The 27,836-nt window shown below is 40.2% G+C and overlaps 1 protein-coding gene and 1 pseudogene across 3 annotated transcripts; one reads left to right on the forward strand and one right to left on the reverse strand.

The window, feature by feature from the left end:
- Positions 1-27,655, forward strand: LOC125393231 (glutathione S-transferase A4). Of its 3 annotated transcripts, none has more exons than XM_085689436.2 (7): positions 1-157; positions 6,552-6,656; positions 7,774-7,825; positions 9,806-9,938; positions 18,983-19,124; positions 23,277-23,408; positions 27,372-27,655. In XM_085689436.2, the coding sequence occupies exons 2-7, from the start codon at positions 6,570-6,572 to the stop codon at positions 27,492-27,494; spliced, it is 669 nt and encodes a 222-aa protein (XP_085545562.2). In that variant the 5' UTR covers positions 1-157; positions 6,552-6,569; the 3' UTR covers positions 27,495-27,655. The 3 variants fall into 3 exon arrangements, with proteins under 3 accessions (XP_085545562.2, XP_048279501.3, XP_087761534.1); XM_048423544.3 differs by lacking the exon at positions 1-157 and adding an exon at positions 2,794-2,917; XM_087905408.1 differs by lacking the exon at positions 1-157 and adding an exon at positions 4,369-4,474.
- Positions 3,487-3,948, reverse strand: LOC125393232 (ubiquitin-ribosomal protein eS31 fusion protein pseudogene; annotated as a pseudogene).
- Positions 27,656-27,836: the final 181 nt, after the last annotated feature.

Below are 27,836 nucleotides of genomic sequence, written 5' to 3' on the forward strand. Positions count from 1 at the left end.
GAGTGTAAACTGAAGCCTTGGAGGCTTGCGCACTTCCTAAAAGCTCACTGGCTGATGGGAGAAGATTGCAATCAAATCTGAAGGGCTCTGAACTTTCACTTAACAGATTTAGCAGCTTCTTTTTCCAGTGCCTGGAGACCGGTCTTAGAAGAATAAGGTTAGTGTGTGTGTGTGTGTGTGTGTGTGTGTGTGTGTGTGTGTGTGTGTACTCCTCTTGCATTGACTATTTACACTAAATCTACAGTTTATAATCTGCAATTGTTTTAATTTGTGATTATTTGATGGCCATTATTTCAAAGCTGTGTAGGCCAGATAAAAGGCACGAATTTTTCTGCATGGAAGATAAGTGATTGATACGATCCAGGGGTCTTGTTAGGGTTCGCTTTCTCTGCCAATTAAATTATTAAAAGGCAGGGAAAACGTCGACCTCAAGAGGTGGCCGTGACGAGATCAAACACCACAGACAGGAGCAGAGAGAATCTGCAGTCGAAGAGAGGCATTTACTGGGGATGAGGCGCCACGCACGCGCAGCATGCACGGAGTGAAAGCCGTCCACAGGGCTGGGGTCTTAAGTCTCTGAAGAGTTGTTTTTCCTCCCCTAATTTAGGGTCGGTCAGTTGGAAAGAAAGGTGTTTTGCAGGCCTGCAACCGTTATGTAAAACACACCCTGATCCCCCTTGGAATTTGCTGAGCTAGTTTTTCATCAGTGGGCCCGCTTGTAGGAGAACAAAAGCCTCCAAGGCCTTGTTTGAAGGGGCCTGGCCTTTGTCTTCAGCCAGCAGGGTGAAGAAGAAGCCAGCCATCTTGAAAGTTCATCTTTATTACTCGTCCTAACTTTCCTCCCTGCTTACCGGGGAGTGTGTGTAACACAAGAAACTAGCAGATGGACAGCCATTCAAGGCCTACAGGCTTGCATTGTCTGTACACAGCTCTTATATGACTGGGCGTGCTAAGACACCCTCACTCATTATACGTTAGCTCTAACTTCAAAAGTAAGTACGTAAGATTTAAGTGGGGTTTTAATTGACTGATTGACATAAGATACAAAGCAGAAAATTAAAAAAATTTTTTTTTAGTATTTGAGCCACTATATACATATTTGTTCCTCCCTAGAAAAATTTCAAATATTTTTTTTCCTATTTAAGAAGGAGAGAGGCGGCTGCCATAGCATGCCGTAACGCTTCAATGGTAAACAAAATCTTTCTGCATCTATGTATCTACTCCGTGTGTTGGGAAGATTCCACTCAAACAATCCAACTCTGGAGTTTTCCTCCCTACGGGCAGGGAGGGAGCTGTGCTGAGCTGAGAAGCTGGGGCTCTAAAAAAAAAAAAAAAAGCTCTGATTCACTTGCTGCTGGTCTCTCGGACTTGCCTGCCCAGCCTTTAAATACCACAGGGCAGCTCACTTGGTTTATTCTTGAGTAGCTATGAGGACCTACGTAGGTAAGAGTCTCTAGCTTGGCTTTATGTTTTTTATCTAAGAAAGTGTGTAAGCCCTTGGCATTTGGGGAACACAAACCAATCAATCCACTTAATTGATAAAAAGTGTAGTGTCTGAGTCAGAAAGATGGGGAGTAGATGATCCAAGCACCCGGGTTAGACCCTCTGTCCCACAGGGGTGCTGTGTGGCTGCAGTAAAAAATCCACATAACTTATTGGGAGCTATTTGGAGGGGCTGATTTCAAGCAGGAGCCTATGCTAGCTGGCGACATCCAACACGAAGACCCATGTCCCCGTGTTGGCCCAGTGGTTAGTTTATGGGAAAAGTAGACCAGGGCAGGCTGGTTGAATTTTCTTTCTAGACTCAGTTTCCCAAACTTTATCTGAACCAGGTCTCCTCAATTCTTTTCCTTAAAAAAAAAAAAAATAACGTGTATGTTTTACCTGCATGTATGTCTGGGCACCACATCTGTACAGTAGGGTGTCAGATCCCCTGAAACTGGACTTATAGGCTGTTGTGAGCCGCCATGTGGGTGCTGGAAAATAAAGCTAATTCCTCTGCAAGAGCAGCCAAGGCTGTTAACAGTTGAGCCATCTATTCAGCCCCGATCTCTACCTTCCTAAGAGGCACCTAGAAACTGCTTCTGGTGGCCCACAAGTGTACTCTGGAGAAAGCTGCTCCCTCCTGACAGAAACAAGGTTCCTCTTTTCCCACATGCAAATGTTGCCGTCATCTGAGAGGAAGGAGGGTCAATTTTCAGTTGCTCTGTTCAGCGATTTGCACTTGATATCTCCTCTCAACGACATAGCTAACGAAATGAGTTATCAATGAACAGAAACGAAGAACACCATTGGTCTTGAACGAATGAGAAGATTGAGGCTCACAGAATTTGAGAACCTAGTTGAAAAGAGAGGTGCAATTATTTTTTTTCTTTTATTCCTCTATTGACCTAGGGCCTTGTTTATACTCAGTAACCGCTCTGAGCTATGTCCCCAGCGCACTTTTTACTTTTATTTTGACATGGGGGTCTTACTAAAGTGCTCAAGCTGGCGATGAACTCTCTTTGTAGCCCAGGCAGCCCTAGACCATCCTCCTGCCTGGCTTAGAGCTGAAATTTCAGCTAGGACCTGTGGCTTAACTCGTTCCGTCTTCTAGAAGATTTTGGACTTACTTCCTTTTCTCTAAGCAGTAACCCAGTTAGCCCAAAGCTATCACACACGGCTACGCTCTGCTCAAGCCAAATGAGCTCTGGGATGAACCGCTGTGCACCGGCTCCCATTCTGAAACCTCACCCCCCAAGGTCGGCGCACCAAAAGCCCACTTGGTGAGCCAGCTCTGTTTAACTCGGTTCATACTTGGACAACTCTTGAGGAGTACGAACTGGAGTTTTTCGATCTGTTGGTTCTCAAGTTCATTCCTGCCTCTCAGAGTGCTAGTCTAAAGCTACAGCCTAAGCAAGACCCGAGAAGCTCGCCCGTAAGTAGAAAGTGTACCTTCCATGCTTCCGTTCCCGCCTTGGCTTCCCTCAGCAGACGATGTCTAGGAAAAGTGAAGTGTTGTTGGTCAGAGTTTTTAGCAGAGCAACAGAAAGCAAAGAACAGCAGAAAGTGACCTAAGACATTCTGTAAGGCTCTGTGCAATTTCTGTAATGCTGTGTTATATGTGTACTCACCATGCGTGCGTGTGTGCATGCGTGTGTGTGTGTGTGTGTGAAACCCAGGACTTTCTGCTTGTGAAGCAAATATTCTATCACTGCGCACGCGCGCCCACACACACATATATATATATATATATATACACACACACACACACACACACACACGCCAACAATGTGGTATTTTGTTGTTTTTGCTTTAATGATACTATTTCTTTCAATATACTTAACCAAAAAAAAAGGTGTGATAATTTTTCTTCTGGTAAAAACTTTAATCTTTATGTGTGAGGCCTACCTGATTGATCGTAATGTATTTTAGCAAAATATATTTAGGAACAGCAAACCTTGTTTTTAAACATCAATTCCTGTCTTTTTATTTATTCATACGCAGCTACTTGTCTTCTGGCTTGTTGAAGCAGTGAGTGAGGCAGCACTTGTCTGTCAAAGTGGCTAGCCATGAAAACTCCAGCACCTCATTCATCAGAAGGACACTCTTGACAAAGACGACTAATTTTGCCATTTTCGTCCACTTTATAGTACTTCAATATAGCCTAGCCATCTTAATTTTCTCTCTCTTATGCTTGTTCTTCTTGGGAGGGGTGTAAGACTTGTTCTTCCTTTCCTCAGCACCCCCACGAAGTCTCAACACCAGATGAAGGGTGGACTCCTTTTGGATGTTGTAGTCAGCCAAAGTACGGCCATCTTCCAGCTGCTTGCCAGGGAAGATCAGAGGCTGATCGGGAGGAATTCCTTCCTTATCCTGGATCTTGGCCTTGACATTTTCTATAGTGTCCGAGGGCTCAACCTCGAGCCTGACAGTTTTCCCTGTAAGGGTCTTCACGAAAATTTGCATCCTGGCAGCGGTGCCACCACAGATGGCGGATTGAAAAGGGGGAACAGCATATCTAAGGGAACTTTCTATACACAGAGCAGATGCTAAATAATTTTGATAAATGACCAGACACTTGGAGACGTGCAACAGGATTCTCTTGCCTCAGCCTGGGATGTGTGCGTCTATGCCCAGGTGCCACTTTTTTCTTTGTGCACGAAGAACTGATTACTGAAAACAGTCGCACTTTGCATATTTAAAAATAATTTAATTCAGACCAACTCAAGCAGAACCTGGATGAGAGACACAGGACTGGCAATGCCTTGGTTTCTTACCACTGTTTAAATGCTTTGCTCTTTTGTATACCGGACTGGGTTTGAAGGGGTTTTTGAGTGTCTTTCTATCGCTTTCTTTTTTAACTAATACAAGAAATGTTGGCTGTAGATCTTCTTTGAATGTCTAATGGAATTCCGCGGCGAGTCCCTCTGGGTCCAGCCATTCTCTACTAGCTGGAAGACTTCTCGTTCCTGCTTCAGTCTTCTTATTAAAGGTCTGTAGGTTGGGGACCTCTCTTCGTTACTACTTCAATTTCCTTGTTTGTTATGGATCTCTTTGGGTTTCTGACCTCTTTTTGGTTTAAATTTGGTGGTTTGGGTGCATCTAGAAATTCATCCATTTCTTTAAGATTTTGCAACCTAATTGAATATAGGTTTCTAAAGTATTCCCTTACGCGAGTCTGACTTTCTTTGGTTTCTGTGGTAATGTTTTCTTATTCAAGGCTGATTCTGTTTTTTGGTTTTTTTTTTTTTTTTGATTAATTGGATCAACAGTCTATTGAGCTTGTTTAGCTTCTTCAAGAACCAGCTCTTAGATCTGTTGATTCTTTGTGTTTTCTTTGTATCTATTTCATTCATTTTGCTTGAATTTATTGTATTTCTTCCCATCTACTAGACTTGGGTTTGATTTGTTTTTGTTTTTCCAAATTCTGGAGATTTATCAAGTCATCTATTTGTTCTCTTTCTAAGTAAAATATATACATATGTTTAGGTATGTATATTTTATGTGTATGAGTGTTTTGCCTGCATGTGTATAAGTGCACCAAATACATACAGTGCTCAAGGAGACCAGAAGAGGGCATTTGATTACCTTGGAGCTGGGGGTTGGAACTGGAGTTACAAATAGTTATGAGCTGCCAGATGGGTTCTGGGAATTGAACTAGGGTCTTAAACAAGAGTAGCCAGTGCTCATAACTGCCTACCCATATCTCCAACTCTTTCTAATTTCCAGAGCATAAATTTTCCTCTTAGGGCTGGTTTTAATGTGTTCCAGATATTTTGTTGTGTTTGTTTTAATTTTCATTTGATTTTAGGAATTTTCATAAATTTTCCTATGGTTGTATGGTTGTTGGTTGTTTCTTAAACCCAGCCATCATTCAGTAATGTGGTTTTTAATCTCCATGAGTTTGTATAACTACTAGTAATTCATTGATTTTAGGCTTTATTACATTGTGGTCCGTTTGATTTATGATGTCATTTAATTCAGATGTTTAATTTTCGCTCAGATGATCTGTCTATTGGAGAAAGTGGGTAATGAAGTTAGCTAGCTCTTAACTTGGCACTTTTTTCTTTTTTTATTTAATTTTATTTTATGTGCATTGGTATGAGGGTGTCAGATCCCCTGGAACTGGAGTTATAGACAGTTGTGAACTGCTATCTGAGTGCAGGAAATGAACCCAGGTCCTCTGAAAGAGTAGTCGGTGCTCCTAACCACTGAGCCATCTCTCCAGCCCCAACTTGGTATTTTCTAACTTGTCATTATGATTAACATATTGTATGCTATTTTGTTGCCGTGTTATTACCTGGAAAAATAAAGTCTTTGGCACCAATTAAAGGCTCCAAGTTCCTACTGGACAGTCCAGTTCAAGCAGGCCCGACTCTTTGCTGATGTTAGAAAAGATATTTTTTTTCAGAGATATTCAGGAAACTATTATATCAATTCCTGGTTCCTTTCTCCAAAAATCAGAGGTGATCTCAAATAATATACCCTTGTTGAGTATAGTTTGTTCTTGTGTCTCAAGTTGTGAGTGACAGCATTTTATAAAGCATAAAGCAAACAATTTATACACATTTCAGTGGCTAATTTTAAAGACTGCTATTTCTGTTCCAGAAGCAGAACCTTGTTGACAGCCAAGAAACCTCAAATGCCCCTCCCCAGTCCTAGCCAGATGTTCATAAGAGTCACCCCTTATCCTGCCTTTGTGTGCTTTTTCTCCGTAGCTTTACCTCGTGTGTGTGTGTGTGTGTGTATGTGTGTGTGTGCGTGTGTATGTGTGTGTGTATGTGTGTGTGTGTATGTGTGTGTGTGTATGTGTGTGTATATGTGTGTGTGTATGTGTGTGTGTGTGTATGTGTGTGTGTGTATGTGTGTATGTGTGTGTGTGTGTATGTGTGTGTGTGTATGTGTGTGTGTGTGTGTGTGTATGTGTGTGTGTGTGTGTGTGTGTGCGCGTGTGCGCGCACAAGGACACATCCCTGCACAAGGACTTTGCTTACCCTGTTTCATCCTGGCTATGAATGGAGACAAAGTATACACTGTGCTAGTTTGTACTTTTTACTGCTGCCCCCTAGGAAACTGAACCAGGAGTCATGGAAGCCAAGCCCAAGCTCTACTACTTTCAGGGCAGAGGCAGGATGGAGTCCATCCGCTGGCTGCTGGCTGCGGCGGGAGTGGAGGTTAGTTCCTGGATGGGGGTGGAACTTAAGGCCCAGCTCCTTCTTCCCCTTTTTTCCAGCTGTGTTCTTAGATAAGAGAAAAGCAGGGAGGAGATTAGAGTCACCAGGGAAGAGGGAAGATGAAGGCCTGGGGTAGTCTGAAGCTCCTAGAGATGAAAAGATCTTAGAGGAAGAACTGTACATCTAGCTCATTCTCTCCACTGGACTGGTTGGTTTTTCTGAGGCCATTTAACCCCTCTCTGAGCCCCTCACTAATGGAATGTTCATGGCTGCCCACTGGAGCCCCAGCCCAGATGTGCGATATGTCAACTGGCTCTTCCCTTATCTCTAACCCCTGCCACCGAATATAGAATTGGCCTAGAATTGTGTCTCTCAGTCTGCATACATACCATGCCCTTCGGAATAAGGGCTCTCTGCTGCCTTTGCTTTCCACTTTTCCCTATAAGGACTCTTCCTTAGCTTGCCCAACTGTCCCACACCATCTCAAGACATGAAGGACAAAACTACCCTCGCAAAGCTTTAGAAAACCTAGCAGGAAATGACCACAGCCTCACTTGAGTGGGATCTTTGGATCTCTTTCTTTGAATACATCAGTCCTAAAGATAAACTGAATTTGATCTGGTAGGAAGGAAACATTATAAAAACCAAATAGAAAGAAGAGGGGGGTGGGGCAGAGGGAAAATCACTGGAGAAGTTTGGGGTAAAGACAAGTGTTTGGAGTAAGGGAAGAGCTAGTCCAGGCAAACAAAAGTGGGAAAAGAGGGGCTTGGGGATCCTTGATGTAGGTAAATCCTTGATGTAGGGTCTTCCGGTCCCTTTCATCCCTCAGGATCATCCAAGCAGAAGCCCCCCAGCCACATGCATCCCAGGATAGCTATGAATGCAGCCAATGCATTAGTAGATGACAAGATCATGTCACAGTGTCAAAAGGCTGGACACCCCTGACAGTTAATCTCTAAATACGTGCCCCATCTTACTTTTAGGTGGGAGCCGACAGCTTTGCGGTTCCCTTTTAGATTTTATTCTGAAAGCTATAACATATTTCCAAAAGGTACTGAAATCTCTGTCTCCCTGCTTCCCATCTTAAAAGTTATAACCATGTCTCTCCTTACTCTAGTTTGAAGAAGAATTTCTGGAGACAAGAGAACAATATGAGAAGTTGCTAAAAGGTGAGCCTTGATTCATTCAATGCTGTCTTATCGGAAAAAAAATCAAAACTTGTTTCTGGAAATATAGTCAGTCATCATATAGAACACAGGTCTCAGGAATGGCAGCTACTGGAAGGGACTGGCACCAACATTCCTACAAATGCTGGCTGATTAATCCTCGTTTTCCTGATGCAAAGCTAATGCATCAACTATCGGATCTCTGTAGACTTCATACGAACAAAGTATCTGACAGCACCGGCCTCAATTAATTAATAGTATACGTTCCTTAGCAGCTCTGCACCCTTTAGCAAGGCTTAACCTTGTCTCCATGGCTGAGGGGCAGGGTAAGGAGACTAGCCCCAACGTTTTGTGGTTCACACCTAATTTTTCTTTGTGTTTTTTAATAAATCTATCAAATTGTGACACACAGGATATACTTGAGACTGAACCATGCCCATTTTTTTTTTTACTTTTAAAATTTATTCTCTGACAATTCCATTCATGTATATGAATTATTTTGATAACACCCCATTACCCTCTCCAATCTCCCCATCCCCCCACTGAATGCTTTCTTCTTTCTGTCAGCCCCCTTCCTACTTTTATGTCTTCTTTTTTTTCCTTTGGACTCACAGAATTTAATTAGAATTGTTTGCATGAGCATGGGTCAGAGGTTGTTTACTAGAGCACAGACATTTTACACCACACCACTAAAGACAATGACTCCCCCTCCTCCAGGATCCATTAACTATCAATGGCTCCTCAGGGAAGAATGGAGCCCTAGTGTCCCTCCTATCCGTGATGGAATGCTGATGGGCCCAGTCTTAAGCTAGTCCCAGTAACCATAACTGCTGTGATTCCTCTGATGCATTTGACCCAGAGGCACCATCTCACAGCATCCCTCCCCCATCCTCTCACTCTTGCATCCATTCTGGCCCCTCCTTCATGATGCAGCCTAAGCCTTGGAGAGGTTATTTTGCCTAGTGACTCCGTAGGCATCTTAGTCTGTGTGTGTACACACTACAGTATCCACACAAGGACAAAATTACCTAATACACAAGTCTCAAAAGGTTTTCCTGCTGGTGAGCAACAATAAACTACAGTTATGTAAGCAGTCACCAATGAAAACTTGGTTTTGATTTACTTGGATTCCTGGCATTGTTATGTGATATTATCTCCTTTCAAAGTCCTGCTAAATAGATATTATTGTTAGAGACAGGATGCCGACGTTCCAGCGTGCATGTCTAGTAATGCATGACTGCCTGCGATGTGCTCTTGTGGCTGCGTCCTTCCTATTGTCATGCCCTACAGCAGTAAGTGATGTGCTTTTAATAGACGCATATTCTCAGACCTCAGTCCCCACTCAGAATATCTGAGGATGAGGCATTCTTGGCAACCTTTATGCCCAAACACTGTTACACAGTTTAAGCTTTGAGATCTTTTTATATACATGTAAAATTTACTCTGTATTTGTATATGTATTTGTATAAACATATGTACAAATATATTGTAAAAATATATGTATATGTATTTGTATAAAACAGTTTATAAATATATATATATTAGAATGAATACAGAAAAATCTTTTTTAAAATTTTTTTCTAATTTAACTTTATTTTATGTGCATTGGTGTGAAGGTGTTAGACCTTTGGAACTGGATTTTCAGACAGCTATGAGCTGTCATGTGGGTACTGGGAACTGAACCCGGCTCCTTGGGAAGAGCAGTCAGTGCTTTTAACTGCTGAGCCATCTCTCCAGCTCCAGAAAAATCTTTTTAAAATTGCTGTTGTTCAATACACACACACACACACAAAAAGCACGAAGTAATCAAACAAAGCTCGGATTTGACATAAAATAAATGATTGTTGTTTCTTACCTACTGTGACCTGTCATTATCATTTTAAGCAAAAACCGTTCTGTGGAATTAGTTGGGCCATCCTGCAGATGAGCTGCAACCGTTGAAATCGTTGAAGACGTTATCTTACCCTCTCTTTCATGTTGCAGATGGCCGTCTGCTTTTTGATCAAGTCCCTTTGGTTGAGATTGATGGAATGCCGCTGACACAGTCTAGAGCCATCCTCAGCTACCTCGCTGCCAAGTACAACTTGTACGGGAAGGACCTGAAGGAGAGACTCAGGTACTTTAGTGCTCATTCCTCTACTAGATTTTTAAATCAAGCATCTTATACCAACCGAAACCTGATTTGATTGCATCGTTCAACCAGAACTAAACGGGAAGAGTAAGGGAACAAAGGGGAGGCACTGTGGCTAGAGGAGACAGGGCTTGTGCAGAATTCTGAGCACATATCTACCCTCTCCTTGGATATAACCCATACTAGTCAGCTTATAATAGTCTCATATTCATGCCTAGAAAACTATGATCTCAGAAATTAACCTAGTAAAGTATTTTACATGAAGGTGCGAATGACTGATTCAGCAAACAAACCTTGAACATCTTATCGATGATCTATTTTGTTATCTGTTGTCGATTACAATAAAATAGTCCCACATAAGCTCAGAATGGAGTGTAATAAAGATCTCTTTATTTAGGGGTAGACTCACAGATCAGCTGTCCTCTGCATTTGCGGAGAACAGGAATGGAATCCAGCAAGCCAAGGAGTCCACACACGTTTTTACATCTGTATGTATAGTACATTTGACCAAGCCCAGAATGGGCCAGTATCTTAAAGGTTATTGGCTGAGGGAATTCCCACAACACCTCCCCCTTTTATCTAAAATAAAAGAGTTCTAAGCCTAATACAAACCTATATATAATAAAAACAAATATCAAATATAAAAATTAGAATTATAACCAGCATAAATAATATCAAGCATGAAACATATGCTAAATGTTTCAATACTTATCCTATCCTATGGACTCTAAGTCTTATCTTAGAAATTTTTTGGCTAAGTCATGAGAGGAAAGTAACTATGACTATCTAGTCTTCAAACCCATCAAAGACCTGAGAAGGGAAATAATATTACTTGAGTAAACAAGAAGTGCAATCAAGCAACTTCCAAAAGGTGCAATACATGACAGAGACAACTGGCTACCTGGGCAATCACCCAAAATCTCATTTGCAATGTTGGAGCAACCAACTTTGGCTAAGGCCTAGAGTAACTGACAGACTATTTTCAGAGGCAGGAAAAATTTAAAAACATCTTACCCTGTCTTGGCAAGGTTTGGCAGTCTTTTTTCTTGTATCCTGCTTGTCCAGTTTGGACACTGTGCATTTTGTCAGTGGTTGAGGCATTAGCAGTTCCTTGCCCAAAGGCCAGTTTTGCCAAGAAGAAAATAAGCTCCAAGAGGAATGTATTCGGCGCCCAATATTCTCTCTGGAATACATCGGATCTGCCAGGAGCAATGATGTCTCGCGTCAACAGAACCCTAAGTTATTTAAATCCCATATTCTACAGTTCTTTGAAGTGGTTGAAAATTACCTATCTATGCAGAATAGAATCTCTGTGTATCTAAAGAATCTGATTAGTCTAACTATAACAAACATAGATGACTATTGACCTATAATCTTAATACCTATATAGCTTAAAAGACTAAGGCTTTTTTTTTTAAAGATTTATTTATTTATTATGTATACAACATTCTGCCTCCATGTATGCCTGCATGCCAGAAGAGGACACCAGGTCTCATTACAGATGGCTGTGAGCCACTATGTGGTTGCTGGGAATTGAACTCAGGACCTCTGGAAGAGCAGCCAGTACTCTTAACCACTGAGCCATCTCTCCAGCCCCAAGACTAAGGCTTTATATTAAAATATTAGACAATCTTTAAACAACTGTGCAGTAAATGAAGACAAGGACCCCAAAATGTAAACAGTGTATAAGTATCTTGATCAGAGGTAGAAATGTATCATAGTACAATATGATAAATATATCCTGAAATTGTATCAATATGCAAAATATCTTAAGCCAAGGTAGAAACATGCATGCACACAATATGACAAAATAACTTTGCATAGGTTTACAAATATTATAAACAGAAATAGCATATTCAATGTAACATACAATTTAAATTTGTAACAATATACAATAATTTATAGCAATGTAGATTGTCTATAAATAGTAGCTCACAAGTATTCACTTTATTACTATTATTATGAATAAACTCACACTGATCTACCTATTATCCCATCCAATTTCTTTTTTTTTTAAGAGACCCCTGAGCCACATAATTTCTACCTCAACTCCAACCCTATACCACTTGTAATTAACCCCTGTACCTAACCCTGAGGACATACTTTGTTGGGAGAGGGTATATCGTCTTCTAGAATTACTTTCAGCTGTCATGGGGGCAATGTTATTGCTATGGGATCCTGTAAAAACTAAAATGATGGTTAAGTTTCAAGATTACTGTCTGGTATAATTATAAATAGTCTCTAAGTAGTTGGTAGGGTTTCTCTGAAGTTCTTATTTGAAGTTCTGGCCAGAATGTTGTAAGAAGGTGCACCATTTCAGCTAGCCAAGTTGGAATCATCTTGAGCAGCTGGTACCCAAAACCAATCTTAAAGTACCACTATCAGCAGCATGACATCATATCAACCAGGTGGAATCATTGTTGCGGGGTCCCATCTTCTTCCTGGAAACTTCAAAGACTACTTCAGGAGAATTTATTGTTCATTGGGGAAAACTTAACCATTATTCATATAGACATATATTTAATGAAAGGTACAATAGAGACAAAATAGGTATGGGAAAAAGTAAAATTTTTTCTAAATTCTTTTTTTTTTCTGTCCCATACCAGATGGTTCTTGATATGAGACAGAAACTCTGATTTTTTAAACAACATGCTTGGATTTAGAGAAGAATAGACACTGTCCAATTCCAAAGTCATCTCTGATTTTTAAGTGATTTATGTTTTTATTATACTAAGAAAAAAATTATATATGTATATATGTTGCAAAAGGAGCGGTGGGTCATTTCTCACCTCCCGGCTAGCTTTACACCCGAAATAATTACACAGAAACTGTATGCATTTATACACTGCCTGGCCCATTAGTTCTAACCTCGTATTGGCTAACTCTCACATCTTAATTAACCCATATCTAATAATTGGTCGTGGTTTACCAGCATCTGTCTCGGAAAGGAGAATCATGGTGTCTCCCTGACTCTGCTCCTTTCTCCCAGCATTCTGTTCTGTCTATTCCACCTATCTGAATTCTGCCCTATCAAAAAGCCAAGGCAGTTTCTTTATTAACCAATGAAAGTAACCATCGACAGAAGAGCCACCTACATCATATATATAATAAAATTTTGCCCTGTAGAGGGTATGGTACCATAAGTCAGATTCCTCTTTGGTGGTGAATATTTTTCGATAGCTATCTTTTCTTCTTTAGGCATCTAGATATCCAAGTTCTCTCGACTTTTTAAAGATGAGGATTTTCCTGCAAAGACAAGATCAGAACCCTGCCCCAATCCTTATGAGGTTTCCTTACCACCTGTATGATTGTCACCTCTGTGGATGAGCTGTCATTTTTTTTTTCTTTCTCAAGAGGTCTCTCTTTTTCAAATTAAATTTTTATTAATTTTGATGGTATTTGTAGCCTCTCTTCTTCTGTGGAAACAAGAGCAAAACCCCTTCCCCAACATAGCACATCTCCTGGTTTCTATTATGAGGCCAACACATCCTAGAAATACACTGGATGATTTAATTCAGAAGTTTTTTCTATTATCTAATGTCACTCTGCTGCCATTGTTCCTTTCTTATTAGCATTAAGAAAATTCAAGGTTGGGGGCTAGAGAGAAGGCTCAGAGGTTAAGAGCACTGGCTGCTCTTCCAAAGGTCCTGAGTTCAATTCCCAGCAACCACATGGTGGCTCACTGTCCCGCGCTACCGTCTCGCCAGCAAGAACCACGCGGTACACATAGGATACTTCTGCAGAAAGGCTTTAATCCTCTTGGGAGCTAGAGCATAAGCCACATGGCGGAGACCCAGATAAGATGGAACCCATCCCTTATATAGGAAACAGACCCTGCTTTGGAACGTGTCATTCTTGGATTGGTCAACTGCTCCCAGTCCCAGGTGATACCTTGGGAGTAGTGGAAAAATACCAACACGTGTGAGCTTTCTAGCTCACCTGACAGTGCAGCGCCATCTATGGTGGAGAGTGTGGTTGCGGCCTTCTACATCTCACAACCATCTGTAATCAGATCTGGTGCCCTCTTCTGACCTGCAGACATCCATGCAGACAGATTGTTGTATACATAATAAATAAATAAATCTTTTTTAAAAAAAGAAAATTCAAGGTTAATAAAGCATTATGCAATCTAATTCTGGGGATATTTTCCATCCCTTTCTATTTGTTTAATGTATCCTTTATAGTTCAATTTGATTTTTCTATGACTGTCTGACCTGTAGAATTGTTTGGTATAGCTATAATATGCTTTATATTATAATAGCCAAAAAATTGTTTCATTTTCTTGGAGACATATGTGGAACCATTATCTGTCTTTATTTGTGCAGGTATACCCATGATGGCCCTAACTTCTAATAAATGCGTGATTATTGAATCAGCCTTTTCTGAGCTCAAGATAGCTGGCCATTGAAAACCTGAATAGGTGTCAATGGTGTGATGTACGTATTTTAATTTTCCAAATTTTGCAAAGTGAAACTGTGAGATTTTATTCCTTTGAGTACCCTTTGGGTTATTCCCTGCAGGTAGCAGTATTTTGTTATAGAAAGAGCAAATAGAACATTTTATTATAATCTTCTTAGTTTGTTGCCAAGTAATAGAAAACTCTTTCTTTAAACCTTTGCTATTGACATGATATTTTTTATGAAATTCTGAGGTCTTCAGCACATTTCCAATCAATAATTAATCAATTTTTGCATTACCTTGAACTAGAGGACCTGTCAGACCCATATGGGATCAGATTTATGTTATGCATACGGGACAAAGCTTATTCCTAATTATATCTTGAATTTGAATGAATAATGAAGTCAATTCTGTATCATTTGATATAATTCAGTGGTTTTAGTATGCAAAACAACGTTTTCTGCATATTGTGAATCAGGAACTATATTGAGAGTTTATTTAAAATCCCTTAGTACCATGAGAATAGCATAGAATTCTGACTTTTGGACAGAATTATAAGGGCTTTATTCCACCTTACTTAAATCTTTTGATTTGTAACCTGCCTTTCCTGATTTATTTGCATCAGTATAGAATGTCTGGGCTATGGATATTGCTGTGTCACATACAATGTGGAGAAGAATCCAAGTAGTTCTTTTTATAAGGTTAAGTCTATCGCTTTGGAGATAATTGCTATTAATCTCTCCTAAAAAATTAGCACAAACTCTTTGCCAGGGTTCATTGTCTTCCCATAGTTTTTTAATTTCATTAGTAAAAGGTACTATAACCTCTGCTGGGTCTATTCCAGCTCACTGATGAATTCTAAATTTTTCTTTTATAATTATTTCAAAGACCTTTTCCACATAAGTTTTTAATTTTTTACTTGGTTTATGTGGTAAAAAGATCCATTATAAGATAATATTTTCCCTCTGCATTAAAATTTCTATAGGGTAAATTCTGGAGGGCTATATGACTAGAATGCAGTTAAGATTTGGATCCACCAAATCCACATGTGCCTTCTGTAATTTCTCTTCAATCAAAGTTAATTCTTTCTCAGCTTCACTTGCAAATTCCCTGGAACTATTTAAGTCTTTCTCATTATCTAAGGTTTTGTTTAAATGAATTATTAGATTGGGTGTTATCCCAACAATGGGTCATAGATAGGAAATATCTCCTAGCAATCTTTGAAAGTCATTAAGAGTCCACAATGGGTCTCTCCTAATTTGTGCTTTTTGTGTTTTAATTTTCTGTAAACCTATTTTATAACCTAGGTAATTGATAGAATCTTTTCTTTGTATTTTTTCAAGAGCAATTTGTAATCCCCATTTAAGCAATACTTTCTTTACTTCTTCAAACATTCTTTCTAAAGTATCTACATTTGAATCAGATAGCAAAATGTCATCCATATAATGGTAAATTAAGATTTAGGCAATTGTTTATGTATTATTTCCAATGGCTGACTAGGTGGGGTTATTGAACATTCCCTGTGGGAGATGGTCCATTGATATTTTCTAGAAGGCTGAGAATTACTATAAATAGGCATTGTCAAGGTAAGTTTTTCTCTGTCCTATCTTGCAAAAGTATAGTGAAGAAATAATCTTTTAAATCAATAACTATAAGAAGCTATCCTTTAGGTAATAGGGAAGGCAAAAAAATTCCAGTTTGTAGAGAGCCTATTAGTTGAATCACCTTGTTGATAGCTCTTAGATCTGTAATCATTTTCCATTTTCCAGATTTCTTTTTAACAATAAATACAGGAGAATTCCAAGGGCTGGTTGTTTCACCTAGTTGCTCCTGTATCCTTTAGAACTCCTGTTCTAAAACCTGTAGTTTCTTTTCTGTAAAAGGTCATTGTTTAATTCATATTGATTTCTTAGGTAACCATTTTAAAGGTAGGGCCATTTGTATCTCTGAATGTTTGCTAGTTGTTTTGTGTTTTTGTACTGCCTGGATGACCAGTGACTGCTTTTTATAGTACCTTATAATATCAATCCCAGATACATGAGTTGGTTTATGTCCCATTTCTAGGACTACAGGAATGTTAATTCGAGTATTCCATTGCTGTAGCAGATCATGGCTCCGGAGAGTCACTGGTATATTAGCCACTTATGGCCTCAGCCTTCCTCTTTATCCTTCTGGCCCCATGCATTCAACCCATCTCATGCTTTGTTTCACTTGAAATAGGGTTTCAAATCCTAGGAATTGAATATCTGTCTCTTGAAGAGGCCAATATGGATGCCAAGATTCTGGAGTAATGATACTCATGTATCTGCACTCTTGTCCAATAATCCCTCAATTACAATGTTATTTAGTAGTACTCTCAGCTTTGGTCTTTGAGCATTTATAGACGTCTACCAAGATATACGCTTCCTATTTTCTACTGGAATTTTTTACTCATCCTCCATATTTATTCTATCATCCAGAACAGTATGTGTAGTAGGAGGAGCAGGCCGCGTCCTGCCGCCCAGCTAGCTTTACACCCAAAATAATCACACAGAAATTGTATTAATTAAATTACTGCCTGGCCCATTAGCTCTAGCCTCTTATTGGCTAACTCTCACATCTTGGTTAACCCATTTCTATTAAGTCTGTGTATCACCACATGATTGTGGCTTACCAGCAGAATTTTAACCTACATCCAACTCAGGTAGGAGATTCATGGCGTCTGCCACAGTATGGTTTTTTACAACAGGCACTGGAATTTTAAATTTTCCTGGGGAGACAAGTCCTTCACAGTGGCTGGGAATGACTGGACCACATTTGACCTGTGGGCCTGTGAGAGACCCCACAAGGAGTTTTCTGATGGTAATGTATTGCCTTGTTTGTCTCTTATTGATCTACATTCATTGGTCCAATGTCAGACTTTGCCGCATCTTCTACATAATCCTCAAGATTGAGACCTTCTATTTTGTCATTTCCAGGGGAGACATTATTTCTAGGAATGCCTGTCTATAATCCCTTCTTAGATGTCCTGTTCTACCTTAATTAAAACATTTGGCATTTTGATGTCTGTTCATTGGGCACCAGTCTGGTGTTGATTACAATTTTAAAAAAGTACCACACTAGCTCAGAATGGAGTATAATAAAGATATCTTTATTTAGGGGTAGACTCACAGATCAGCAGTCCTCTGCATGAGCAGGGAACAGGAACCTAATCTAGCAGCCAATGGGCTACACATGATTTTACATCTATTTATATAGTACATTTGATCATGCCCAAAATGTGCCAGTCACCAATAGGCTATTGCCTGAAGAAATTTCCACAGCAGCTATGAACTTGAAGCAAATTTCAATGAGCAAGCATTTGTCTATAAGTTTCTGGGTGGCCTCTATCTGGCTTAGGCTGGGTTTATCCAAGCTAGACTCACATGTCTGCCAATCAGTAGTGAGCTAGGCAGTTCTGGGTTTAGGTATTGCAGATTGTTGGTTTGGGGGAAGAATAGGCCATAGAGCTTCCATACTGTCATTCTAATCTTCTCATGGAACACAGACAAAATTCTAAGAGTGAAAGGGAAAGGATGTAAGTGTCATAAGCTCAACCCAGAACTATTCCCTCATACTTCTACTGTGTTCATTTGTCACTCACAAGGTCAGCCTGGAAACACGCACCCAGAGAAGGGCCTGACAGGTCCCATCATAAATACTGGAGGACGAAAAGCTGTAGGGTTTCTTCTCGTTGTTGTTGTTTTGTTTTGCATCTATATACCACAGATATCTGCTATGTTATATGCTGTTCGAGACCTGGCTAAGGATAGTTGTATTATTATAGTTGTATTATAAATAGTTTGTTTTCATGACAGATAAGTAAATGTAGAGTAGAGAAAAATACTTTCAGTTATAAAATTTAATCTAGGTTTGGGGTTAAGTACAGGCTCCCTAAAATCTCATCATGGCAAACATGGACGTGGTAGAGTGATCAGTACGTATAGAAAGTGCAGTAGTAGAAAAGGCCAAGTTCCATTATTTAGAAAACAGAGAAAGTTTCACATGGGAATGTGCGAAGCTCAGAAGCAGCAGTCTATCTCTACACTCCCACGCCTTCCCCACGGAAACAGATGGAGAAGCAGTTCCATGACCTATAAATACTGTGCAGTTTCACTGTTTTGATGTATACTTTTTTCTTTTTCTTTCCTCCTTTTTTCCTTTCTTTTGGTTTTTTTGAAATAGGGGTTCTCTGTGTAACAGCCCTGACTGTCCTGTAACTTGCTCTATAGATCAGGTGGACCTCAGACTCACAGAGATCCACCTGCCTCTGCCTCCCGGGTGCTGGGATTAAAGGTGTGTGCCGCCACTGCTCAGCCTGATGCTTATTTTTTATTAAGTGTTTTTAAATCTCCAAACCATCACAGTCCCACTCTGTTTGTGGCAGGTTTTGACTTAGAGGCATCTATTACCTTTCATGCGTTCAGTAAACATCTTCAGAGTCTCTACTGTATCACCTGGCTAGATTTGGTTCTGGAAATCATTCCTGAGAGTGGAAGATTTTTGGGAGAATCAAACACCACTTGCTAACACTATGTATCCTGTCCAGTGTTGCACTGGGAAGCCTGCTCTTGAAGGCTCCTTTCCAATGGGAGTCTATGCTGTTTTTCCAGGATTGACATGTATACTGATGGCACCCTGGACCTGATGATAATGATTGCCCAGGCTGCATTTAAACCCCCGAAGGAAAAAGAGGAGAGCTATGCTTTAATAGTGAAGAGAGCTAAAACCCGTTACTTCCCTGTCTTTGAGAAGGTAAGTTTGTATATTTCCTAATATACAGAATATTTAAGAATGAGTGTTCAAAAAGATAAGTAAAATGGGTACCAGTGGGTAGAGGCACCTGCTGTCAGGACTAAAAACTTGAATTCAATCTTGGAAGCTCAGATGGTGGAAGGAGAAAACCAACCCCTGCAAATTGTCCTCTGGCCTCCTCATACCATGGCAAACATATCCCCCCGCCCCCGTATACAGTCACACAAAATAAAACACATATATTAAAGGACTGGCTGTGTGAGAGCTTTCCTGCTGTGGGGTCTCTGGCGGTTTGAATGAGATAGCTCCCATAGGCTTGTAGTAGATGAGGCGGCGGTCTGAGGCCTGGCTCCCGGCTAGCTTTACCCGAAATAATTACATGGAAACTGTATTCATTTAAACACTGCATGGCCCATTGGTTATTACCTTTTATTGGCTAGCTCTTACATATTGATTCAACCCATTTCTAATAATCTGTATGTCACCACAAGGTCATGGCTCACCTGGAAAGATTCAGCATGTCTGACCTAGCAGCTTCATGGTGGGTGGCTCTCTGACTCTGCCTGACTCTGCTTCTTTCTCCCAGAATTCAGTTCTGTCTTCCCCAACTACCTATGTTCTGACCTATCAGGCCAGGCAGTTTTCTTTAATAATTAACCAATGAAAGCAACACCTACATCATAGGCTTGTATATTTTGAACACTTGGTTCCCTTTTTATGGAACTGTCTGGGAAGAATTAGACAGTGTGGTCTTATGGGGGGAAAGTATGTCACTGGGAGCAGGCTTTGAGGTTTCAAAGCCCACACCATTTCTAGTGAGTTCTCTCTGCCTCATGCTTGTGTCTCAAGATGTAAGGTGTCATCCACTGCTACAGCACTATTCCAGTCTACCTGCTGCTATGCTCCCCACCACAATTATCATGAATGCTAATCCTCTGAAACTGTGAGCCCCAAATAAACTCTTCCATTAGAGACTGATTTAGTCATGGTATCTTATCATAGCAATAAAAAAGTAACTAAGACAGGGTCAAAACTTAAAAGAAAATATTTATTTTTTCATTTTATGTGAATGAGTGTTTTGCCTGCAAGTATGCCATGAACTTCATGAATGCCTGGTGCCCTTGAAGGCCAGAAGAGGGCATCTGATCCCCTGGAATTGATTACAGGTGGTTGTGAGCCACCATGCGGGTTTGGGAACCCAGATCTTTGGAAGAGCAAACAATGTTCTTAACCACGGATTCATCTTTCTAGCCCCTAGGGTCAAACTTAAACAAAATGGGTTCCAAAACTATAGAACCCCTAATAAAACAATTTCTGTTCTGTTTTTTAAAGACTCAATAAGCCGCTAATCCAAGGTATCAACCACCGTGAATTCACCTTGAATCCGGTACTGGAGGCTAACTGTGCCTTGGTAAAAAAGACAAAAGCTTTTAAATTGGAAACTTTTGTGCAGCATTCAGTGGGAAATGCTACTGAAAACTGTTTTCACAACACATCTTGAAAGACTGCAAGCCTCTAGGGCAGTGTGTGGAATGGCAGGGCCCACACCTAAAGGTTTGTAGGATACTGTGTCAACTGAGATGCGAGTCCGTCAGTCCTTCAGTGTTCTAGACGAGTTCCTTTGATCCAGGGACAAGGCCAGTGCTAGCGAAGCACTTTCATTAAAAATGTCGCACAGCTTAGTCTGCTTATGCTGTAGATTGTAAACCAGGGAGTCTACGCCAATACTTCTCAAAACATTTAAAAATAACTCATTTATTCGAATCTGGATCAAATTTAACTTTACAGCCCTGATTAGAAGATGTAGGGTTCCCTTTTCCCTGTTAGCTACCCCTTTCTTATTTCCCTTCCTCGTTTCTATTGCATTTTTATGTGAGTTCATGATTTTTAGTCAACACAACGTGCTCCTCTCTTCCTGAATGTACTGGAATCTGGAATTATTATCTTGATTGGACTCAGGTCCAATTATTTGGCCCCCAGCACACTTCATAGATGACATTGTGTAAATCGTCAAGGAACACAAGTTGTCTGGTGGTTAACCGTTCTTTGTACAACAGACAATGCCAGCACCTGCTGATTTATTAGTAGATGTGAAACGTTGACCTCCTTCTCTATCTGTCTGTCTGTCTATCTATCTATCTGTCTGCCTGCCTGTCTGTCTGTCTGTCTATCTGTCTATGTGTCTATCGGTCTGTCTGTCTGTCTGTCTGTCTGTCTATGTATATCTATCTATCTATCTATCTATCTATCTATCTATCTATCTATCTATTGTCTATCTATCTATCTATCTATCTATCTATCTATCTATCTATCTATCTATATCTATCCACCTATCCATCTGAGACAGGTTCCATGTACTCTAGCCTAACCTCATATTTAACTATGTAGCCTAAGCTGGCTATGACATCAGTCCTCCTGTCTCCTCCTACGTATGTGACTGCAGGTGCCGTGCCCAGCTCTTTTCACTCATTGTATAGACTATTCTCTACACAAAGATTCTCCCAAACCAAGTGCAATAGAACACTCCTGTATTCTCAGAACTTTGGAGATCAGACAGGAGAATGTAGAGTTCAAGATCAGCCTGAACTACATACCTAGACAGAGACAGAGAGAACGTGAATCTCTCTCCTAACTGACATACTTAGTTAACTCTGGAGTATGGTTTCTATAAACAATGAAGATGCGTGTTTTCTTTTTATTTAATACTTAAAAAAATTACTTAGCATATCCAAATAGGAGCAATTAGGGTGCTATTTGTATTATTTTGGTTTTATCTTATAAGTAGCTTGATACTATTTTCTATCATAGATCTTAGCATCTATCATAGATCTTAACATGTTTGTCTTAGTCACTGTTTCATTGCTGTGAAGAGACACCATGACTATGGCAACTCTTATATAAGAAAACATTTAACTGGGACCATTACAGTTTGCAGTTTCAGAGGTTTAGACCCCCGTCATGGTGGGGAACATAGTGCCATGCAAGCAGATGTGGTGCTGGAGAAATAGCTGAGAGTTTTACATCTGGATCCACAGGCACCAGGAGGAGCTTGGAATGAGCTTTTGAGACCTCAAAGCCCAAGCTCAGTGACATACTTCTTCCAACAAGGCTACCCCTCCTAATCCTTTCAAAGAGTGCTACTCCCTGGTGACCAAGTATTCAAATCTATGAATCTATGGGGAGGGAGTCATTCTCATTTAAATCACCAAAACGTTAACTGTGCTTAATTTATTTGAAGATCTTATTCAGAAACACAGGCTATAAACAGAAATGATAATTATTCCCCATCACCAAAAGATAAGTGGAAGAACTGTTTTCATGTATTTCCACCCAATTTTTCAATATAAATAGAGGTGTTTTCTTTTCAATTATAGATAATTGTGGTTTGTTGAAGTTTCTTACACCACTGTTCTATCATTTAGATGATTTTCCAAAGTAGAGTTTCTATGGAGCTACTACTTGGCATTTACAAATGTCAATTTTGTTACTTAATTGCTTAAGACCTTTTTCTTTTCTTTAAATTTTTTTTTTTTTATTTTTTAGATTTAAAAGAATTTTATATGTATGAGTATTCTGCCTGCCTGCATGTCTGGGTATCATGCGTGTATCTGGTGTCCATAGAGGCCAGAAGAGGGCGCCAGATCCTTGGAACTGGAGTTACAGGGGTGTATGTTAATCTCTGAGTCACTTATCCTCTTTGTGGAGTTAACCATAGTTGTTAACATATTTGCTACTCAAAGCTTTTTATACTCTAGTATCTTTTTATGTCTGCTTTCCACTGGGTACTGAAAAATTAGCTTTTTTTCTGGTTTGGGTTTCCGATTCCATTGGTGACTTATTTTGATTTGTGTCCCAACAGCTGGGTCCTCAATAATCCTAGCTCCCATGTATCCCTGTACTGGCGGGTACAGTTTTCTTTCTCTCCCTCCATGCTTTCCAGAAAGTGCCAGCGCTTCACCACATAGGCCTTGATAATCGCTGACTCATTCCAAAAAGATTCCGTCATTTCATGGTACGTGCAAGAGAGTTGACTTCATCTGTTCTTGCTAGCTCTGGAGATCATCAAAGACTCTTCAGTGAGCCTCACAGTACAAGCATTCAGATGGGCAAATCATCATTACTTCCATTAAAATATGTCTTTCTTTTCTGTAGATTTTGAAAGACCACGGGGAGGATTTTCTTGTTGGCAACCGGTTCAGCTGGGCAGACATACAGCTGTTAGAAGCCATTTTGATGGTGGAGGAACTCAGCGCTCCCATTCTGTCTGACTTCCCTCTGCTGCAGGTAGGATGCGTGTCCACACAGATGCGCCTCCAATGGAGCCGGACTTAAAACTTGAAGAGAAACCATCTCAAAGGGCATCGTTTTATTCACTCCGGATATTCCGTCGCACTTACACTGTAGGATCTGTTAGAGAATGGCACTTTACATGATGGGAAAATGGGTGTTTGAGGTTCTAATATGAACGTTTAAACTGCTGGGGCACACAGCTCAGAGGCAGAGCACGTGATGCACGTGTACGAGGTCCTGGATTCAGTCCCTGGTAGTTGCAAAACAAAGAATGAACATTCAGGGCTGTCTTTTCTTCTTCTTTTTCAGCACTCTTAACATTTTTTACTCGCTACAAGAGTCTTTGTCCTTTCAGCCTGGTTCCTATCAGATAATGATGCCCACTTTTAGTGGTCCTGATGCTGGGTCATCTCTTGGTCACATTGCCTCAGTTTGCACAAAGAATCCCACAGTTGCCATACTTATTTGGCCTCTGCTCTAGCTCCTCCCATTTTTCTCAGAACCATTAGGTTGTGTCTATTAAGAACAATGTTTTTAATTAGTTTCTCTAAGGGTGTCTTACCGGGTATACAGACCACATTTAAGGGCAGATTCCATGCCCAGTAGTACATGGCCAACACCAAATGAACTCAATGGCATTTTTGGAGGTTTTTCTTTTTAACCTTACTAATCTTTTGCTTGTATATTATGGTTTCTGATTTTGAGATTTTTTTATGGGTTTTGTGTGTGTGTGTGTGTGTGTGTGTGTGTGTGTGTAGGCATTTCTCCTGCTCTTTCTTAGTTTTTTTTCCTTTTTATTGTTGTTTATTTGTCTTTTATTTGCCTTTCATTTTCTTGGAGCAGGGGAGGCTGGAGAAATAGCTCAGAGGTCCAGAGATCTTGATTCAATTTCCATTCTTTTTTTTTTTTGAACTCATGGTGGCTCACAATCATTTGTAATTAGATCTGGTGCCCTCTTCTGGCGGGTAGGCACACATGCAGGCAGAACACTGTATACATAATAAATAAATTTGAAAAAAAGAGAGAGAAGGCTTGGAGTTGGATGGGTGAGGAGAATCTGAGGAAGGAGGTAGGAAGGGAAAACCATAATCTGAATATATTGTAAGAAAATAACTATTTTCAATAAATTATTTAAAAAGGAATTAGTTGTCCTTTTGATGTAAAGAATTTTAGGTACTCTGAATTATAAATAAAAAATGTGTATTTAAAAAAAGAACAGCACTGGGCAGTAGTGGTGCACGCCTTTAATCCCAGCACCTGGGAGGCAAAGGCAGGAGGGTCTTTGTGAGTTTGAGGCCAGCCTGGTCTACAGAGTGAGTTCTAGGACAGACTCCAAAACTACAGAGAAAAAACAAAAAATAAAAACAAACAAACAAAAAACCCCAGCATTTCTTCCTTCTTACTACAAAAGAAAAGGTGTATTTGTGCTCCTACAGTATCTAAACCAAAAGATGAACAGGAAAAAAAAATATAATTCTACAGGCAGGAAACTTATTTATCTATCCCTTTGTATTGTCCCTAAAATAGGGTTATAGTAAACATTTGATTTGTGGTCTGCTTTTAATGTTCTTTTCAATAACCATGAATAATGAATATATCTGTATGTCAACAAGTATTCTTCTGTGGCATAATGTATATTTCCATATATATAATGCATATTTTCCATATATATATATATATATATATATATATATATATATATATATATATATATATATATATATATATATCCCAGCAGAGCCGTATAAGAAAGGAACCAGTTGAGAAACCCCGTCTCTGTAGTGGCCCCGTCTTCCTGTCCCCATGATCTTTCACTGTTTCTCGTGTGTTCTCTCAGTGTTCCTATTTATAAGATATAAGCAAATGTTCAAAAGTACTCTTGCCCTAGCTATAATTTTCTTACACAATACTGTTGTTTCATTTCAAATTTAATTTCATGTGCATGTATGTCTGTGTACACATGTATGCAGATGTCCTCAGAGGCCAGAAGAGGGTGGTAGCTCACCTACAACTGGAATTACAAATGGCTGTGAGCTCCCACACAGGTACTGAAAAATCAAATCCAGGTCCTGTGGAAGAGCAATCAGTGCTCTTAACCATTGAATCAACTCTCTGCTCCCTTTGTTTTTACCAAAAAAATAAAAAAGTAAAAAACAAATGCTTTGTAGATATTTTTATCCATCTACCAATATAAAAAAACTCCTTTTTCCTTTCATATGTTATGTTTAGAGTTCCTGGCTTAAATTTCCTTTAAGAATTGTATGCACACATGCATGCACACACATGCAGACACCTGAATCCTCCTGCACAGACGTTATTGGCATGACACCTATCATTTTGTATGTTCCAAAAGATAGGATTACACTCTTCTGTGGCCTGTTTATATAGCTTCACAGTGATCATGAAATGTTTTCATGTATGCATTTTTATATGTGTAACCATTTCCTTTTCTTATTTATTTTGTTGCTTTAAAGACTCTTTTGTGAAATTTATTTTTGACAATTCCTTTCACGTGTATAATACTTTCTGATTACTCCCATCCCTCCTGTGCCCTCATCAACCTTCCCCACAAATCCCTTTGTTTTGCTTTGTGACCACTGAGTTTAACCAGGTCATCCCATGAATATTGATGTGGAACATTGGGGCATGGTGGGCTCAGCAGTGACTATGTAGCTAAAGACAATGGGTCCCCTCCCTTTTTTCTTTCTTTTCTTTTCTTGCCTTGCCCTGCCCTGCCCTGCCCTGCCCTGCCCTTCCCTTCCCTTCCCTTCCCTTCCCTTCCCTTCCCTTCCCTTCTCCTTCCTTCCTTTCTCCCTCCCTCCCTCCCTCTCTCTCTCTCTCTCTCTCTCTCTCTCTCTCTCTCTCTCTCTCTTTCTTTCTTTCTTATAGGTTCTCACTGTGTAGTCCTGGTTGGCTGGAGCTCATTATAAAGGCCAAGCTGGCCTAGAACTCACAGACTTTCCTTTGGCTGTGCCTCCTAAGTGCTTGGATTAAGGGCATGTGCTATCACACCCGGATCACCAGCCTTTTCATTTTTAAAATACCTTTTTCTTCTTAATGTGTATGAGTATTTACCTGTATGTAAATCAATGTGCCATGTGCACACAGTGCCCAAAAGAGGCCAGATGAATATATTGGATTCCATAGCCAGGCGGTGGTGGTGCATGCCTTTAATTCCAGCACTCGGGAGGCAGAGGCAGCCGGATCTCTGAGTTCGAGGCCAGCCTGGTCTACAAGAGCTAGTTCCAGGACAGGCTCCAAAATTATAGAGAAACTCTGTCTCAAAAAACAAAAACAAAACAACAACAAAAAAAGAGAGAATATATTGGACTCCTTAGGATTGGAATTGCAGATGGTGGTTAGTTGCCATGTGGGTGCTGGGAATTGAAGCCTGGTCCTCTGGAAGAAGCCAGTGTTCTTAACCTCTGAGATGTCTCCAAGCATCAATTGTTTTCCCTGCTTTGAAAACACCCGTTATTTACAAATTGCTACTGTGTTAGAATTCTTCTAGCTATTTCTGGGTTTTGTTGTTGTTTTTGAGGCAGGGTTTCTCTGTGTAACTTTGGATGTCTTGGAACTCTCTGTAAACCAGGCTGGTCTTGAATGCAGAGATCTTCCTACTTCTGCCTCTTAAGTGCTAGGATTATAGGTGTGCGTCATGACTGCCCAGAAGCTATTTCTGTTCCCTTTTAATAAACTCTTAAAATAAGACTTAATAGGCTAAAGAATATAAATATTTAAAGGCTTTTGATATGCTCTGGTCATGTTTATTATATCTTTTTAATAAGACATTTCAGCCCACACCAAGAAAAGTCAGCAAACACACCAAGAAATTACTTCAGCACCGCCACCCAGGGCTTTGTAGCTAAAGGCCTGAGCTCCTCTTCTATGGGAAAACTGATTTCTTAGCGGTTGTGACAGCTATTGAGCTCCTGACGCCACTGCTTCCTGTTTCAGGCATTTAAGACAAGAATCAGCAACATTCCTACAATTCAGAAGTTTCTGCAACCCGGGAGTCAGAGGAAGCCACCTCCAGATGACCACTATGTTGAGGTGGTCAGGAACGTTCTGAAGTTCTAGTGGCAGCAGGCCTTAAGGTGGCCACAGCGAGTATCCAATTGCAGCGTCACCGTAGGCCAGCCACAGAGCATTCCAAAGCAAGGTATAGATCCCAGGAGGCTTCGAGAAGAAAAACCCCTCTGCTATCAACGACACATGCCAATTAAATATGGTGAAAAATTGTTCTGTTTGATTTGGTGTTTGTTTTAAGCTTGTCGGTTGTGGATGACAGTCTCCAAGAGTCATGAAAGCAGGGGTCCTTATGAAGAGGTGATCAGCAGACAGACATACTCAGGACACTGGCCTACGTGGGGCATGATTCATGTCTGTAAGAAGAGCAGATGGTGGCCGGGGAAGGAAGAC

Source organism: Myodes glareolus, chromosome 4 (assembly GCF_982192425.1).
Source record: "Myodes glareolus chromosome 4, mMyoGla1.1, whole genome shotgun sequence".
Lineage (NCBI taxonomy): Eukaryota > Metazoa > Chordata > Mammalia > Rodentia > Cricetidae > Myodes > Myodes glareolus.